Source organism: Marmota monax, unplaced genomic scaffold (genome assembly GCF_021218885.2).
Source record: "Marmota monax isolate L192 unplaced genomic scaffold, Marmota_monax_Labrador192_F-V1.1 WCK01_AAM20220418_F8-fsc00004, whole genome shotgun sequence".
In the NCBI taxonomy this organism is placed as follows: Eukaryota; Metazoa; Chordata; class Mammalia; order Rodentia; family Sciuridae; genus Marmota; species Marmota monax.
Window position 1 is genome coordinate 19,260,704 of NW_026692881.1, and position 14,976 is coordinate 19,275,679.

The 14,976-nt window shown below is 39.6% G+C and overlaps 1 protein-coding gene across 2 annotated transcripts in view; it reads left to right on the plus strand.

The window, feature by feature from the left end:
- Positions 1–14,976, plus strand: part of Pdcd11 (programmed cell death 11) — a 44,619-nt gene that overhangs the window by 2,525 nt on the left and 27,118 nt on the right. For both annotated transcript variants that reach the window (XM_046449912.2, XM_046449913.2), the window contains exons 2-12: positions 473–585; positions 1,593–1,724; positions 3,057–3,224; positions 4,234–4,395; positions 5,519–5,642; positions 6,094–6,275; positions 7,919–8,026; positions 10,881–11,087; positions 13,044–13,168; positions 13,350–13,410; positions 14,043–14,189. In XM_046449912.2, the coding sequence (XP_046305868.1) occupies positions 484–585; positions 1,593–1,724; positions 3,057–3,224; positions 4,234–4,395; positions 5,519–5,642; positions 6,094–6,275; positions 7,919–8,026; positions 10,881–11,087; positions 13,044–13,168; positions 13,350–13,410; positions 14,043–14,189 (1,518 nt within the window). In that variant the 5' untranslated portion in view covers positions 473–483. The remainder of the gene's footprint in view (positions 1–472; positions 586–1,592; positions 1,725–3,056; positions 3,225–4,233; positions 4,396–5,518; positions 5,643–6,093; positions 6,276–7,918; positions 8,027–10,880; positions 11,088–13,043; positions 13,169–13,349; positions 13,411–14,042; positions 14,190–14,976) is intronic.

The following is a 14,976-nucleotide window of genomic DNA, read 5'->3' on the forward strand; positions in this document are numbered from 1 at the left end:
AAGAAAATATGGTATGTATCCACAATGGAGTTTCATTCAGCCATAAAGAAAGATGAGATTATGTCATTTGTAGGCAAATGGATGGAACTAGAGACTATTATGTGAAACAAAATATGCCAGACTCAGAAATTCAAGGGTCATATGTTGTCTGTCCTATGTAGAAGCTAGAGAGGAAAAAGAAAAAGGCTGGGGAATCTCACGAAAATCAAAGGGAAAGCAGTAGAACAGAGGAAAGGGAGTGGGGAGCGGGAAGTGCTGGGGGAGTGCTATTGGCCAAATTATATTGTTTACATGTGTGATTATGTAGCAACAAACCCTACCGTTTTGTACAACTATAATGCACAATAAAAAATATGGGAGGGAAAATCTTGTCTTGCACATTGGTAGGAAGTTCTCTTGCTCATTGATCACAGCCTTTATGAAACCTGCCATTAATGCTACTTCTCACCATTGTTCTTTGCATTGTTTTTAGGAGACCCAAATATGGCAACTGTAGAAGAAAGCTTCCCCCGAGGGGGTACAAGAAAGACCCACAAATTAGAGAAATCTTTCCAGGAGTCAGTTGAACAAGACAACTTATTTGATGTAGGTTTTATGCTGCTGTGGTGAGACTCACTTGAAACTTTCTCTCTAACATTTTTGTGGAGAATGAGCCGTATTTGATACTTGTTATTTTTCAGAATTGTTTTTTGTTGAAGTTCACTTCTGTAATTGAACTCATTAGCGAGGCTCTACCATCACAAAGCTGTATTTTTGAAGCATGACATTTAGTAATTGAGTTTGAAGTAATGTTGTACCTTGTCCTTGGGAATTCTGTGCCATGTTGGTTAAGGAGGGGGGGGGGAGCATGTTTATTATTATGTTTTTAAATGGGATCTTTGCCACATACCATGGTCAGAATTTGCATTAGATTTTTTAAAAAAATATTGTATTTTTCAGTTACCGATAGAGCTTTTATTTTAATTATTTATATGTGGTGCTGAGAATTGAACCCAGTGCCTCACACATGCTAGGCAAGTGCCCTACCATTGAGCCCTAGTCCCAGCTCCATGCATTAGAATTTGTAGTCAGTCTCACCTCAAGTAGACTGTATTCCATAAGCTAGAGGAAACTAACATTTGAGTGTATGGCCTTAGATCTATTTTATGTAATCTTTCCAACTATATTATAATGTAGAAATTGTCATTCTGTTATGAGGAACTGAGGCTTAGGAAGATTATTTACTAAGACTGCATAGCTTATCATGGAAGAGTTTGGGAGTTCAGCTTGGGTCTCTTGACCACAGATTCTGTTTTCATGCAGTGTTGCATATTTCTTTTTAAGCTGGGAACCTCAGTGTTCATTTCCAATCAAGGAAAGAAGAATATAGGAAAGAAAAGACTTAGGTACATGAAGGCGGCTTCTCAAACTTTGGCAGTGATAGGTGAATGGGAGAGTTGGGATTACAGCAGGAATTAAAGGAACAGTTGGGAGTGAAGAAGGAGAGTAGCAGAGTAATAAAACAAGGTGACATAACCTGAAATGTGAGGTAAAGACCAGGATTGCTGCTTCTCGTTCTTTTAGATCTTTGTGGGTCTTTTTTTCCCCTTTAGATTTCCACTGAAGAAGAACCCACCAAAAGGAAAAAGAGCCAGAAAGGACCAGCAAAAACAAAAAAGTTGAAAATTGAAAAAAAAGAAAACAGCAAGTCTATCAAAGAGAAATTTGAAATTCTTAGTGTTGAGGTTTGTTAATGGTTTTTTTCTTTTTTTCTTTTTTTGTACCAGGGATTGAACTCAGGGTTATTCAACCACTGAGCCACATCCCCAGCCCTATTTTGTATTTTATTTAGAGACAGGATCTCACTGAGTTGCTTAGTGCCTTGCTTTTGCTAAGGCTGGCTTGCCATCCTCCTGTCTCAGCCTCCTGAGCCACTAGGATTACAGACGTGTGCCACCTTGCCTGGCTTGGTTTTCTTTTTGACATACTATCTTGATTAAGTTTGTGTGTTCTTTCCTGCTTTTCTTTCATTTTTGCCTTTTATATATAGATTTCATCTATGTATGTAAGATTTTTACAGATGTTGAGTATTATTTGATTGCTAAACCAATGCCTAATGTCTTCCTTTTTTAAAAGGTGCTGTTGTCTTGCTTGTGTTTTCATGGGACTTTTAATAGATTCAAAGGTTTGAGCTGACAGTAAATTTAGCAATCATTATACCCATTCATTTCATTCATTTTTATTTTTTGGCATTCAGGATTGAATCTAGGGCACTAAACCAAATCACCAACCCTTTTTCTTTTTTATTTTGAGACATGGTCTTAGTTGCTAAGGGCTTTGCTAAGTTGCTGAGGCTGGCTTTGAACTTGCTATCCTCCTGCCTCAGCCTCCTGAGCCACTGGGATTATGGGTATGTGCCACTATGCCTGGCTACCTATTCATTGTATAAAAGTGAAGCTACCTCAGATATGATGCACTTTATGTTCTTAAAATCTTACATTATTAACTCCTGATACATATTAATTAAAAAAAATGATTTGAGGGGAACGATTCAGCCTGTAGGCATATCTTGTTTGTCTTGTTTACTTAAAAAAAAAAAATTGTTTAACTTGGTGCCAGCAGTAGAAACTATAGATTTTACATGAAAATGTGATTCCGCCTCATTACAACTTGAAAGTGTCCATGTTCCTTAATGTTTATAGTCACAAAGGAGCTGCATAGTGGTTGCACTCTTCAGAGCCAACATGTGCACACCACACTACTTTTGTCTCCGCTGGCCTGCATCCATCACTGTGTTGTCTGCCAGACGTTTGAATTTGGGTTGCTTGGGATATGAAAAAAAGCAAAAGTGTCTTCTGGTGACTCAGTGCTGTTAATACTGTTGCCTGTAGACCTTTTACAGTGCTCAGATATCTGATAAATATATGTGTATATTCACACTTAAGTGTTTTTTTTTTTTTAATTTACAAAATTCCTGTAGCTTTTAACTTTTGCAATTGATACTAGAAACCAGGTCTTCTAACCTTCCTATCATTGTTCTCTTCCTTACTGTACCCATTTCTTTTTTTCTCTTCTAGTCCCTTTGTGAGGGAATGCGGATTTTAGGTTGTGTGAAAGAGGTAAATGAGCTGGAACTGGTGATAAGTCTCCCCAATGGCCTCCAGGGATTTGTGCAAGTAACTGAAATCTCTGATGACTATACCAAAATGCTGAATGAACAGGTGGCACAAGAAGACCCTCTGAAGGTAAGGGAAATCTCTGTGAAACCTGTTACTAGAAGTAGGTGGTATTCAAATAAAAGTAAAATTACCACTTTGCTAAATGCTAAGAAGGAAAGGTAAAGGTGCAATGAGAGTTTATAATAAGGTGTGCTTTAAAAAAAAAAAACAACAATAAAGGGTTTTTACTTAGTCCAAGGAGCCTGGAAGATCTCTATGAGGAAAGGATGCTTGAGCTGAGATCTGAAGGATGAGGGCTTCCTGGGTCAGAAGGAAAGGAGTTCAGGTAGAAGATGGATGCTGTGTAATAGAAAAGGCTGGTATGGCTAGAGTAGAGACAGCAAAGGAAAGTGTGGCGTGAGATGGTGCCAGAGAGCTGAGTGGAAGCCAGATTATACATGGCTTTGTAGACCATATTAAGGGTTGATTTTAAATTCTATAATCAACAGAAAGTCCTTGAATTGTCCTCACTGGAATGGGTGACACATGGACAACTTAGGAAATAGATTGAAAAGGCATAAGGAGATTCTTACAAATTTGGAGGACATTGTAGTAGTCCAGGCTCTGAGATTGATGGCAGCTTGGGTCCAAGATTTACCAACTTCTGAGAAGGTAAAGCCATTGATGATAGATTTCACATTGGTAGTGAGGCAGACAGGTGGCTGGGATAAGTCTTACGTTTAGAGACATGGAGGTTATTGGTGATTTTTCTTGGGAGAAAAAAATGGAGTGAGGGGTGGAAAGCAGTTTGCTTTGAGCTGAAGAGTGAGTAGTAGATGAAGTGGAGATAATAAATGTAGGTAGCTCTTCTGAGGAGTCCTTGACAACTGCTTATTATTTTGAGACCTTATGCTGAAATTCAAGATTATGACTTGGCCTCAGAACCATCTTCCTTTGTGGTGAAGAGTTACTTTTTATTCACTTTTTTATTTCTGTAAAAAAAATAAAATAAAAATAAAATCCACGGAGCCAAGGCAGTGGATTCTTGGTTCAGAGGAAAGGGATGTATCAGTTCTTTCTCATTGGTATTATGCAGGACCTGCTACACTTGCCTGAACTTTTCTCACCTGGAATGCTGGTGAGATGTGTGGTAAGCAGTCTGAGAATCACAGAGAGGGGCAAAAAAAGTGTCAAGCTATCTCTGAACCCCAAAAATGTCAACAGAGTGCTGAGTGCTGAGGCCCTGAAGCCTGGCATGGTATGTATCCGGGGTCAGGGAAGAGGAGCAGGCAGCATGCCTTTTCCCTCCCCCCACCTCCTTTTACTTTGAGCTTAATGGCTACACACAGAGATGGATCTTTTCCTGGAGGGAAGGTCTCCTGAGCGCTTTGGGTGCTTAATGAACATTGAAGAATTGAGCCTAATTTCATTGTCTTGGAAGGAAGAAAGGGCAAGCAAGTTCAGGTTTGGCTCACCAGCACACAAATGCCTCCAGGGAACCTTAGTGGGGGGCTGGCTGATGGTGAGGAGTTCCTCATAATGACTTTCCAGGACTTCTTCACAGATTAAGCCTTTTTCAGAGGCCTTTTGGCATTTGTGTGGAATGCTTGAGGGTAGCTGAGAGCAAGTAGCAGCGTAGATGGGGCCATAAATCTGCCAGCTCTTAGTGGATACCCTGTCACTTTATATCTAGCCCTGTGGAAATTAAGGAGAATTTAATCCTGGCTTGGATCCTTCAAGTTCAATAGGTACAAAAAAATAACTTACAACCTTATAAATAACTACTCTGGCAATTAAGGGGCAGAAGATGAATGTAATTTTGCAACATTGGTTAAAAGCGACATTTGAGAAAAGCCTGGAAAGTTTGGAAGGATGTAGTTGGTTAAACGGGAATAAAAATAAGCCAAGTTGCAGGAAATTGTCAAGTTTTGAGAGCCTTCTCATGACAGGTATTGTTTTAAGCACTTTCTCACAGTCAACCAATGAGGCAGATAGACATTCTTTCCTTTCTACATTTGAGAACATGGTCTCAAAGGTTTAAGTGACTTATCAAAAGACCAGGTGGCTAACATCAGAGCCATGCTACTTCCCACGAAATGTAAAGGAGGTTAAAGGATTTTTTTTGATGTCTTGAAGGTGCTTAGAGAAGACATGATGATGGCTGCAATGGTAGAAACTGGAAGATCCTTCAGACCTTGGGAGAAAGTTGATGCCTTTTGTCCTCTAGTGGGATTGTGGCTTAAAGTTTAAAAGTGGGGATTGTGGTTATTGCATAGTGTTCAAGATTAAAAGTGGAAACATTCGTGTTTGGAAGTGGATGTTTATCATGTGTCCTGTTGTCTTTGACTTGGAACTTTGGGGCATGCTTTCTTTTCCCCCAGCTGCTGACGGGCACTGTATCTAGCCTGGAAGACCATGGCTACCTAGTGGACATTGGTGTTGGTGGAACCAGAGCTTTTCTGCCATTGCAAAAAGCTCAAGACTACATCCAACAAAAGAACAAAGGTGAGAGAGGCCACTGCATGGTGGTGAGGTGGTACATGCATGTGGGGATTATATTTAAATGCCATTTTGCAGTTAGCATAACAGAATGGTGACCCTGAAGGCTATTTGGCTTTGGGAAAATTGGTGGTTAATCCTAGCTGATGGGAAAGGGAAGATGTACAAAGGGCCAGGGAATGGTAGGACCATTTTCAGTTTTCTTCGCCTAGATGATTTCACTGAATTTGGGGCCCCAGGACCTCTAAACCAGCACTCCCCTGGCTTGTTGAGATTTTCATATTTTTGTGAGGTAGTTGAATTTCAGATTCCCTTTTGTAGTTGGTCCCTTAGTGATTTGGAATATGGGGAATATGAGATGCTAATTAGGTATGTAGACCATAGATCTTTTTAGATGTTGCTTGGGCCTGTGTTAAAGTCCTTCTCATTCTTTTGGGTGTTGGGAATGTGTTTCCAGGTGCTAAACTGAAGGTGGGTCAGTACTTGAACTGTGTAATTGAAGAGGTGAAAAGCAATGGAGGAGTTGTTAGTCTGTCTATAGGGCATTCAGAAGTTTCTACTGCCATTGCTACTGAGGAACAAAATTGGACCCTTAATAACTTGCTACCAGGACTGGTGGTCAAAGCCCAGGTACAGAAGGTAAGCTGTTCATTGTTACTCTTTTCCAAATTTTTGTTATAATAAGAACATGCATACCATCTAAACTGTGCTGTCAGGCTGTCCCCCACATGTGGCCATTCAGCACTTGAAATGTGTCTAGTGCAATATGTTCAAATACTGCTATTCTGGACATAGTTGGTTAAGTAAGCTATTATTAAAATAAATTTTATGTGTTTTTTTTTTTTTTTTTTGGTACTGGTGATTGAACCTAGGGTACTAACCACTGAGACACATCCCCAGCACCCCCTTTTTAAAATGTATATTTAAGTTGTAGTTGGACACAATACCTTTATTTTATTTATTTATTTTTTTTTTTGGTGCTCTACTGCTGAGCTACAACCCAGCACCCACAACCCCCTTTTTTATATTTTATTTAGAGATAGGGTTTCACTGAGTGTTTTAGGACCTCACAAAAAAAAAGTTGCTGAGGGTGGCTTTGAATTCGCATTACTCCTGCTTTATCCTCCCAAGCTGCTGGGATTATAGGTGTGCGCCACTGCACCCGGCTTCTTTGTGTTTTTAAAATGTGACTGCCAGGAACTGAGCGCTGCAGTATAGTTCTGTAATCCCAGGTACTCAGGATCTCAGCTACATGGGAGGCCAAGGCAGGAGGATCACAAGTTCAAGGTCAGCCTGAGTGACTTAGAGAGACCCTTGTCTCAGAATAAAGTAAAAGGGGCTGGAGATGTAGCTCAGTGGTAGAGTACTTGCCCAGTATGTATGAGCCCCTGAGTTCAATCCCCGGTAATGGGGGACCTGGGGATTAATCTGGGGTCGGGGGGGAGTGACCACTAGGAAACTAAAATTACATATATGGCTTGCATTATATTTCTGTTGAACAGTGCTGATCTAAAAGGTCAAATGGTAATAAAAGGCTTATAATAAAGAACTGTCTCAGGGTGTGACTGTGGTTCAGTGGCAGAGTGCTTGCCTAGCATGTGTGAGGCACTGAGTTTGATCCTTAGCACCGCATATAAAAAAATAAGCAAATAAAATAAAGACATGCCGTATATATCTACAATTAGAAAAAAAAATTTAAAAAACCTGTCATTCCTCCTAACCCTTATCATTTTATGCATGCATGTATTTGTTTATTCAGTGGTACTGGGGATATAACCTAGGGCTAAGCAAGTCGTCTACCACCCAGCTTCAGCCCTCCCTCCCTCCACTTTTTTTTTTTTTTTTTTAATTTCAGACAGGGTCCCACTGTGCCCTGCTCTAACCCCTACCATTAACTCTTGTAGCTTGTCCTGTGAAATTTCCCTCCATAATTCCAAGTGATAAGTTGTTTAGCCACAGTTTATCCAAGTTGTGAGTCTGGCAGTTCCCAAGCATACTTGTGTGAAGCTCCTTGCACTCCCTGAGAAATCCCAGAGGATGGAGGGTTGATGCCTGCTATTGGCTAGAAGGGAGATGAGCTTGCTGAATAAAGAAATAGCCGGTGCTTGGAGTTACCCTGCCAGTTAATTTTATAGGAAGAAAGATTGATAAAAGGTTAGATGGGGAGAGAAATACAGTTATTGTGGATAATGTGGCATCCAGTGTTTGCTATGAACAGTGTCTCTCATACTCCTGGTTCCTTCAGAGAAATGTTTTTTATAACTTGTTCTGTTTATTTCTAGGTGACTCAGTTTGGTCTTAGGCTAAACTTCCTCACATTCTTCACGGGCCTTGTTGACTTTATGCACCTGGAACCCAAGAAAGTTGGGACGTATTTCTCAAACCAAGCAGTAAGAAATGATGCACCTATCTTTTCCTGATTCCAACTGTGTCCCAGGCAGCTATACAGTATCCCAGCTAGCCTCAAGGAAGGTCCTAGCACTGCATATGTACAGGTGTATAGAGAAAAGATGAGGGGAATGATAATAAGTGTTTTGGAGGAAGCACAAGAAACTACTAGTAGTGCTTAGGTTGAAATTAGACAAGGAGCAGGTGGTACCAGGGATTGAATTGGGGAACTTACCACTGAGCCACAACCCCAAACCCTTTTTGTTTTTTATTTTGAGACAGGGTCTTGCTAAGTTGCTCAGGGCATTGCTAAGTTGCTGAGGCTGGCTCTGAACTTGTAATTCTTCTGCTTCAGCCTCCTGAACTGCTGGGATTACAGGAATGTGACACTGTGCTCAGCTTGCTTTTATAATTTAAAGTAGTTTGGAAGGGTATTTATCATAGGAAGATACTTTTAAGTAGAAAAACATGGTTCTAAAAAGTTCTATAAGGATTGGAGATGTAGCTTAGTGGTTGAGTGCTTGCTTATCATGCTTGAGGCCCTGAGTTTGATCCTGGTGCCACAAAAAACAACAAAAATGATTTATGAGTAGTATGAATTTAATTTGGAAAAATAATTAAAAAGAATCACCTGGTTAAAATACTGGAGGATTATGCAATCAGGCATGAATTGTGATTAACCCTGGGTGATTACTCTATTATATATCTAAATATTTGAATTTTTTACAATGAACATGGATATTTGAGAAGGATATGCCACTAAAAGTTATTCAGAATTTTTTAAATCCTCAAATACTTTCTTTTCATTTTTTAACAGTAATGCATTCTCATGGATACTATAGAGAAAAATAATTTTCAGAGAAAATAGATTTTTCCATCATCTAGTGATAATACTTTTAATATTGTCAAACCTGTTTGTGATAATATATTTCTTTTATAGTACTATTTATGTATAGAGTTGAGACATTTTGCATGTTTTGGCCTTGGGATCAGATCTCATTGATCACTAAACCACTGAGTTATATCCCCAGCCTCTTTTTTTTTTTTTACATTTTCAAATTGGGGCATTATAGCTGTACTTAATGATGGAATTTGTTCTTACATATTCACACATACACACAATGTAACAATGTAACTTGGCCAATATCACTCTCTAGCACTTCCCACTTCCTACCCCCTTGCCCCTTTCCTCTGTTGATCTCCCTTTGATTTTCATGAGATCCCTTCCCACCCCCAACTTTTCTTTTCCTTTTTCCTCTTTCCCTGACACATATGAGAGGAAAAAATATGACCCTTGACCTTCTGAAATTGATATATTTCACTTAACATAATGGTTTCTAATTCCATCCATTTTCCTACCAATGACATAATTTAGTTTCTTTATGGCTGAATAAAACTTCATTGTGTAAATATACCAGATTTTCTTTATATATTCGTCTATTGATGGATACCTAGGCTAATTTCATAATTTGGCTATTGTGAATTGTGCTGCTGTAAGCATGGGTATGCACTAGAATGCATCAGAACCAACTATTATCATACTATTACTATAGTATGATGACTTTAATTCCTCAGGATAAATAGTCATATAGCTGAGTCATATGTTGGTTCCATGTCTAGTCATTTGAGGAACTATCATACTGATTTCCATAGTGTTTGTACTAACTTACAGTTCTACCAACAGTGTATAAGTGTTCCTTTTTCTCCACATCCTCTCCAGAATTTATTCTTATTTGTATTCTTTTTTTTTTTTTTTTTTTTTTTTTTTAAAGAGAGAGTGAGAGAGATAGAGGTAGAGAGAGAGAGAATTTTTTTTTTTAATATTTATTTTTTAGTATTTGGCGGACACAACATCTTTGTATGTGGTGCTGAGGATCGAACCCGGGCCGCACGCATGCCAGGCGAGCGCGCTACCGCTTGAGCCACATCCCCAGCCCCTTATTTGTATTCTTGATGACTGCCATGCTGACTGGTGTGAGATGAAATCTCAGTGTGGTTTTGACTTGCATTTCTGTAATTGCTTATGATGTTGAATATTTTTTCATATATTTGTTAGCCATTTGTATTTCTTCTTTTGAGCGGTGTCTATTTAATTCATTTGCCCATTCGTTAATTTCCCCAGCTGTTTTTACATTGTATTTTGAGACAAGGGTCTTGGGTAAATTGCCCAGGCTGGCCTTGAATTTATAATCTTCCTCCAAGTAGTTGGAATTACAGGCCTGTGTTGCCATGCTTAGCTAGATCAGGCTTCTTGGTGTTACTAGAGCAAAAACTTATGCTGAGTTACCTATGCTGAGTTTTTGCTGTAGGGACACCATTATGTATTTTCCGTTGTATGTGCATTAGCTTCTTGGACCCCTAGTTGATTTAGTAAGCATTGATTTAGTCAGATGTAGTTTTTATGGGATTTTTGTTTTTTTATAGTTTCTTTTTTTTTTTTTAATATATTTTTTAGGTGTCAATAGATCTTTTATTTATTTATATGTGGTGCTGAGGATTGAACTCAGGCCCTCACATGTGCCAGGTAAACGCTCTACCACTGAGTCACAATTCCAGCCCTCTTTTTTTTTTTTAATTTTTTTTTTTTTTTTTAGTTGTTGATAGAACTTTGTTTATTTGTATGTGGTGCTGAGAATCGAACCCAGTGCCTCACACATGCTAGGCAAGCACTCTACCACTGAGCTACAGCCCCACCCCCAGATGTAGTTTTTACAGGACTTTTATTTAACTTTTCCTTATTGTACTTGATTGTCCAAGCTAACTTTACTAAATATGTTAGTACTTTCATGTGTGATCAGCACATGGGGAGTCTGCTCTATTCCTCCTGCTGCTCATTTTGCCCTTTCTTTTGTCTAGGTAAGGGCCTGCATCCTTTGTATTCATCCTAGGACCAGAGTTGTGCGCCTGAGCCTGCGCCCTGTCTTCCTGCAACCTGGACGCCCACTCACCCGACTCTCTTGCCAGCACCTAGGAGCTGTGCTGGATGATGTTCCTGTCCAGGGGTTTTTCAACAAGGCTGGGGCCACCTTCAGGCTAAAGGATGGGGCTCTGGCCTATGCCCGGGTAAGAAGCCTTTGTTTGGTCAGGGATCTCGTCACTAGAAGAACTTTAGAGATACTTGGGTTCTTTTCTGCTTTCTTCATTTCTTTCTCTCTCTCTCTCTCTCTCTCTTTTTTTTGTTATCAGGAATTGAATATGGGGTGCTATACCACCGAGCCAGATCCCTAGCCCATTTTATTTTTTGAGACAGGATCTCACCAAGTTGTTTAGGGCCTTGCTAAGTTGCTGAGGCTGGCTTTGAATTTGAGATCCTCCTGCCTCAGCTCCCAAGCCACTGGGATACAGCATGTGCCACTGTGCCTGGCATGCGTTCTTCATTTCTTTTTTGTTTATTTATTTGTTTTGGTACTGGGGATTGAACCCAGAGGTGCTTAACCACTGAGCTGCATCCTCAGCACTTTTTTCTATTTTATTTTGAGATGGGGTCTTGCTAAGTTGCTTATTAGGGCCTCACTAAATAGCTGAGGCTGGCTTTGAATTTGAGATCCACTGCATCAACCTCCTGAGCTGCTGGGATTACAGGCGTGCACCACTGTGCTCAGCGCTTTATTTCTTGATATGAGTTTCTCATTTTTATATATCCCTAAGTGTGAAAGACTATTCGCAGGGATTAGTACAATGTCTTTATTGTATCAGAGTGCTTTAGAACCAACTTGCCCTATTTGTTTCCTGGTCAGTAGTATGTACAAGAATGAGTAAGGGGTTGGGGTTGTGGCTCAGTGGAAGAGTGTTTGCCTAGCATGCATGAGACACTGGGTTCGATCCTCAAAACCACATAAATGTAACATAAAGATATGTGTCCACCAAAGACTAAAAAATAAATATTAAAAAAAAAAGAAGAGTTAGGATCTACACCAGGGCTCAGCAAAGTTTTTTTTTTTTTACTTGCTTTTCAAATACATGACAGTGGAATGCATCACAATTCTTATTACACATATAGAACACAATTTTTATAGCTCTGTTTATTTTATAAGTATGTTCACACCAATTCATGTCTTCATACATATACTTTGGATAATGATGAGCAAAGTTTTTCTTAAAGGGCCCGATAGTGAATATTTTGTTTGTGGACTGTATGTCTGTGTCCTAGCTATTCATCTCTGTTACAGCACGAAAGCAGCCACAGACAACATGTAAATGGATGAATTTGACTGTTTCAGTAAAAGTTTTTTTTTTTTTTTTTTTTTTTTTTGATACTGGGGATTGAACTATATCACTAATCTTCATTCCTAACCCTTTTTATATTTTGAAATGGGTTTTGGTCAGTTGCTGAGGCTGACCTCGAACTTGCAGTTCTCCTTTCTGCCTCAGCCTCCCAAGTTGCTGGGATTACAAGCATGTGCCACCACGCCCAGCTTCAAATAAACTATTTTTTTAAATTTTAATTTTTGTTTTTTATTTATGTGGTGCTGCGGATTGAACCCAGGGCCTCACACATGTGAGACAAGTGCTCTACCGCTGAGCCACAACCCCAACCCCTTTTTTTAAAAATATTTTTTTAATTATAGATGGACCCAATACCTTTATTTATTTTTATGTGGTGCCAGGGATCGAACCCAGTGCCTCATGCATGCTAGGCAAGTGCTCTACCACTGAACCACAGCCCCGACCCTCAATAAAACATTTATTCCATAAAAATGGGTCTTGGCTTATGAGTGCAGTTTACCAACTTGTGATCTAGATTATTCTCTAATGTTATGGAGATTTGGATTCTTTTATTCTTTTTTGGTTGTAGTTGGATGCAATACCTTTATTTTTATGTGGTGCTGAGGATCAAACCCAGGGCCTTGCATTGCTAGGCAGGCACTCTACAACTGAGCCACAACCCTAGCCCCATGTTGTTAAGATTCTATGATGGTAAAGAGTGAGAAAAAGTATTTTAACAGTCAAACTACTCTTTTTGTGGTAAGTGATAAATGTATTGAGTCATCAAGTACTCAGTCACTTGGTACTTTGCAGCTCAGCCATCTCTCTGATTCTAAGAAAGTCTTCAGTCCTGAGGCCTTCAAGCCAGGGAACACTCACAAATGTAGAATTATTGACTACAGCCAAATGGATGAACTGGCATTGCTTTCTCTACGGACGTAAGTCTGCCATTATCCCGTGTGGGGGTGTAGAGGAGTGCTCCTGTGTGCATGTGCTCTCAGTATCTCCTGGCCTTGCTGGAAGTGGGATTCTTTTCTTGTCAGCAAGATTGTAGTCATGCTGACTTTTAGGCAACTTTAGCCCAAGCTTATTTAATCATGTATTTTCCTTTTGTCCTAGATCTATTATCGAAGCTCAATATCTTGGATATCATGACATCAAAACTGGGTCAGTGGTGAAGGTAAGACCGCAAGCTTATATATAGATACCCACCTTCAGACATTCTGTAGTTCACAGGTTAATTGTAAGTTCATTAGTCTTCCTGTTAACACATGTGAAATCATGTTCCTTGCTTCTGCCTGCTAACTGGAATTTCTTTCTCTTCCCTTGGGTAACTTGTAATTAATTTCAAGGTAAGGTCTTAATTAGCAGCAGAGAGGCAGTAGGTGATAGTCCTGGGACTTGGGATTTGGTGGTGGTTATTAGAACACATTGAAAGTTAGTTCTGTGATAATTGAGCTCTCTGGAATATTAGAAGCCAGTTCAAGTTGCCTGGCCTTCAGTGTATCTCTAAACAGCTCCCCTTTTTGGTAGAGTTTGTTCCTTAGGAGACTTGGTCCCCTCATTTAGGGAATGTATTTTCAGGCAGACAAAAAGTACATGCTCAACCAAAAGATGTGAATGCTTCCATAAATAAACCTCATTAAATCTTTATCTGTGTGGTTATGTGCTTACCCATGTGAGATCTGGAATAACATGCATAGTTAGCCCAGGAAGGTAGGCTTCAAAAGAGGTGTGATATCTCTGTTTTAAAAGATAAAGTGAAACCATTCTTGAGAGACATCGTAGCATTTTTTTCTTTGGATTCCTTAGGGAAAAGTATTGACCATAAAGCCATTTGGGATCTTGGTGAAGGTGGGTGAGCAAATGAGGGGCCTAGTACCTGCCATGCACCTGGCTGACATTCTGATGAAGAATCCAGAGAAGAAGTACCACATTGGGGATGAGGTCAAGTGCCGGGTGAGCCTTTTTTTTGTTTTTTGTTTTTGGTACCTGGGATTGAATTCAATCAATTGCACTCAACCACAGAGTCATATCCCCAGCCCTCCTTTGTATTTTATTTAGAGACAGGATCTCACTGAGTTGCTTAGCGCCTTGCTTTTGCTGAGGCTGACTTTGAAATCTCGATCCTCTGTCTCAACCTCCTGAGCCTCTGGGATTACAAGTGTGCACCACCGCACCCAGCCCGGGGAACCTCTTGAAGGGTCTATTGGGGTTTTGACTAGATGGAGTTGAAGTTTCTGCCTTTTCCCGTAAAGCGAGGTAGAACATCTGCATTATGTACAGGGAAAAGTGATTTCCTGCTCTTAGGAATTGGGTAGTATGATTGGGAGTTATATTATCCATATAGAAAGAGAGAAGCCAATGTGTCACTTTCTGCCACGTTTGATTGCAACCTATATACTGTTGTCATGTCTTAAAATGGAGAGGGGAGGGTGAGCTGGAACAACAGAATCATTGATATTATGTATAACAACTACCAAGTAGCATGTGTTCTGTAACAGGTACCTGACATGGATTATTTTCATTTTGTCACTCTATAAAGTAAACATTGTCCTCATTTTGCAGACTGAGAAATTAAAGCTAAGGATAGCTGAGTATCTTGCCCCATATCACACAGTTAATTAAACAGCAGAACCAGTTTTCAGGTTTAACTCTGTGATTTTTTTTTTTAGTATATTTTTTTAGTTGTCAATGGACCTTTATTTAATTTATTTATTTATATGTGGGGCTGAATCGAACCACA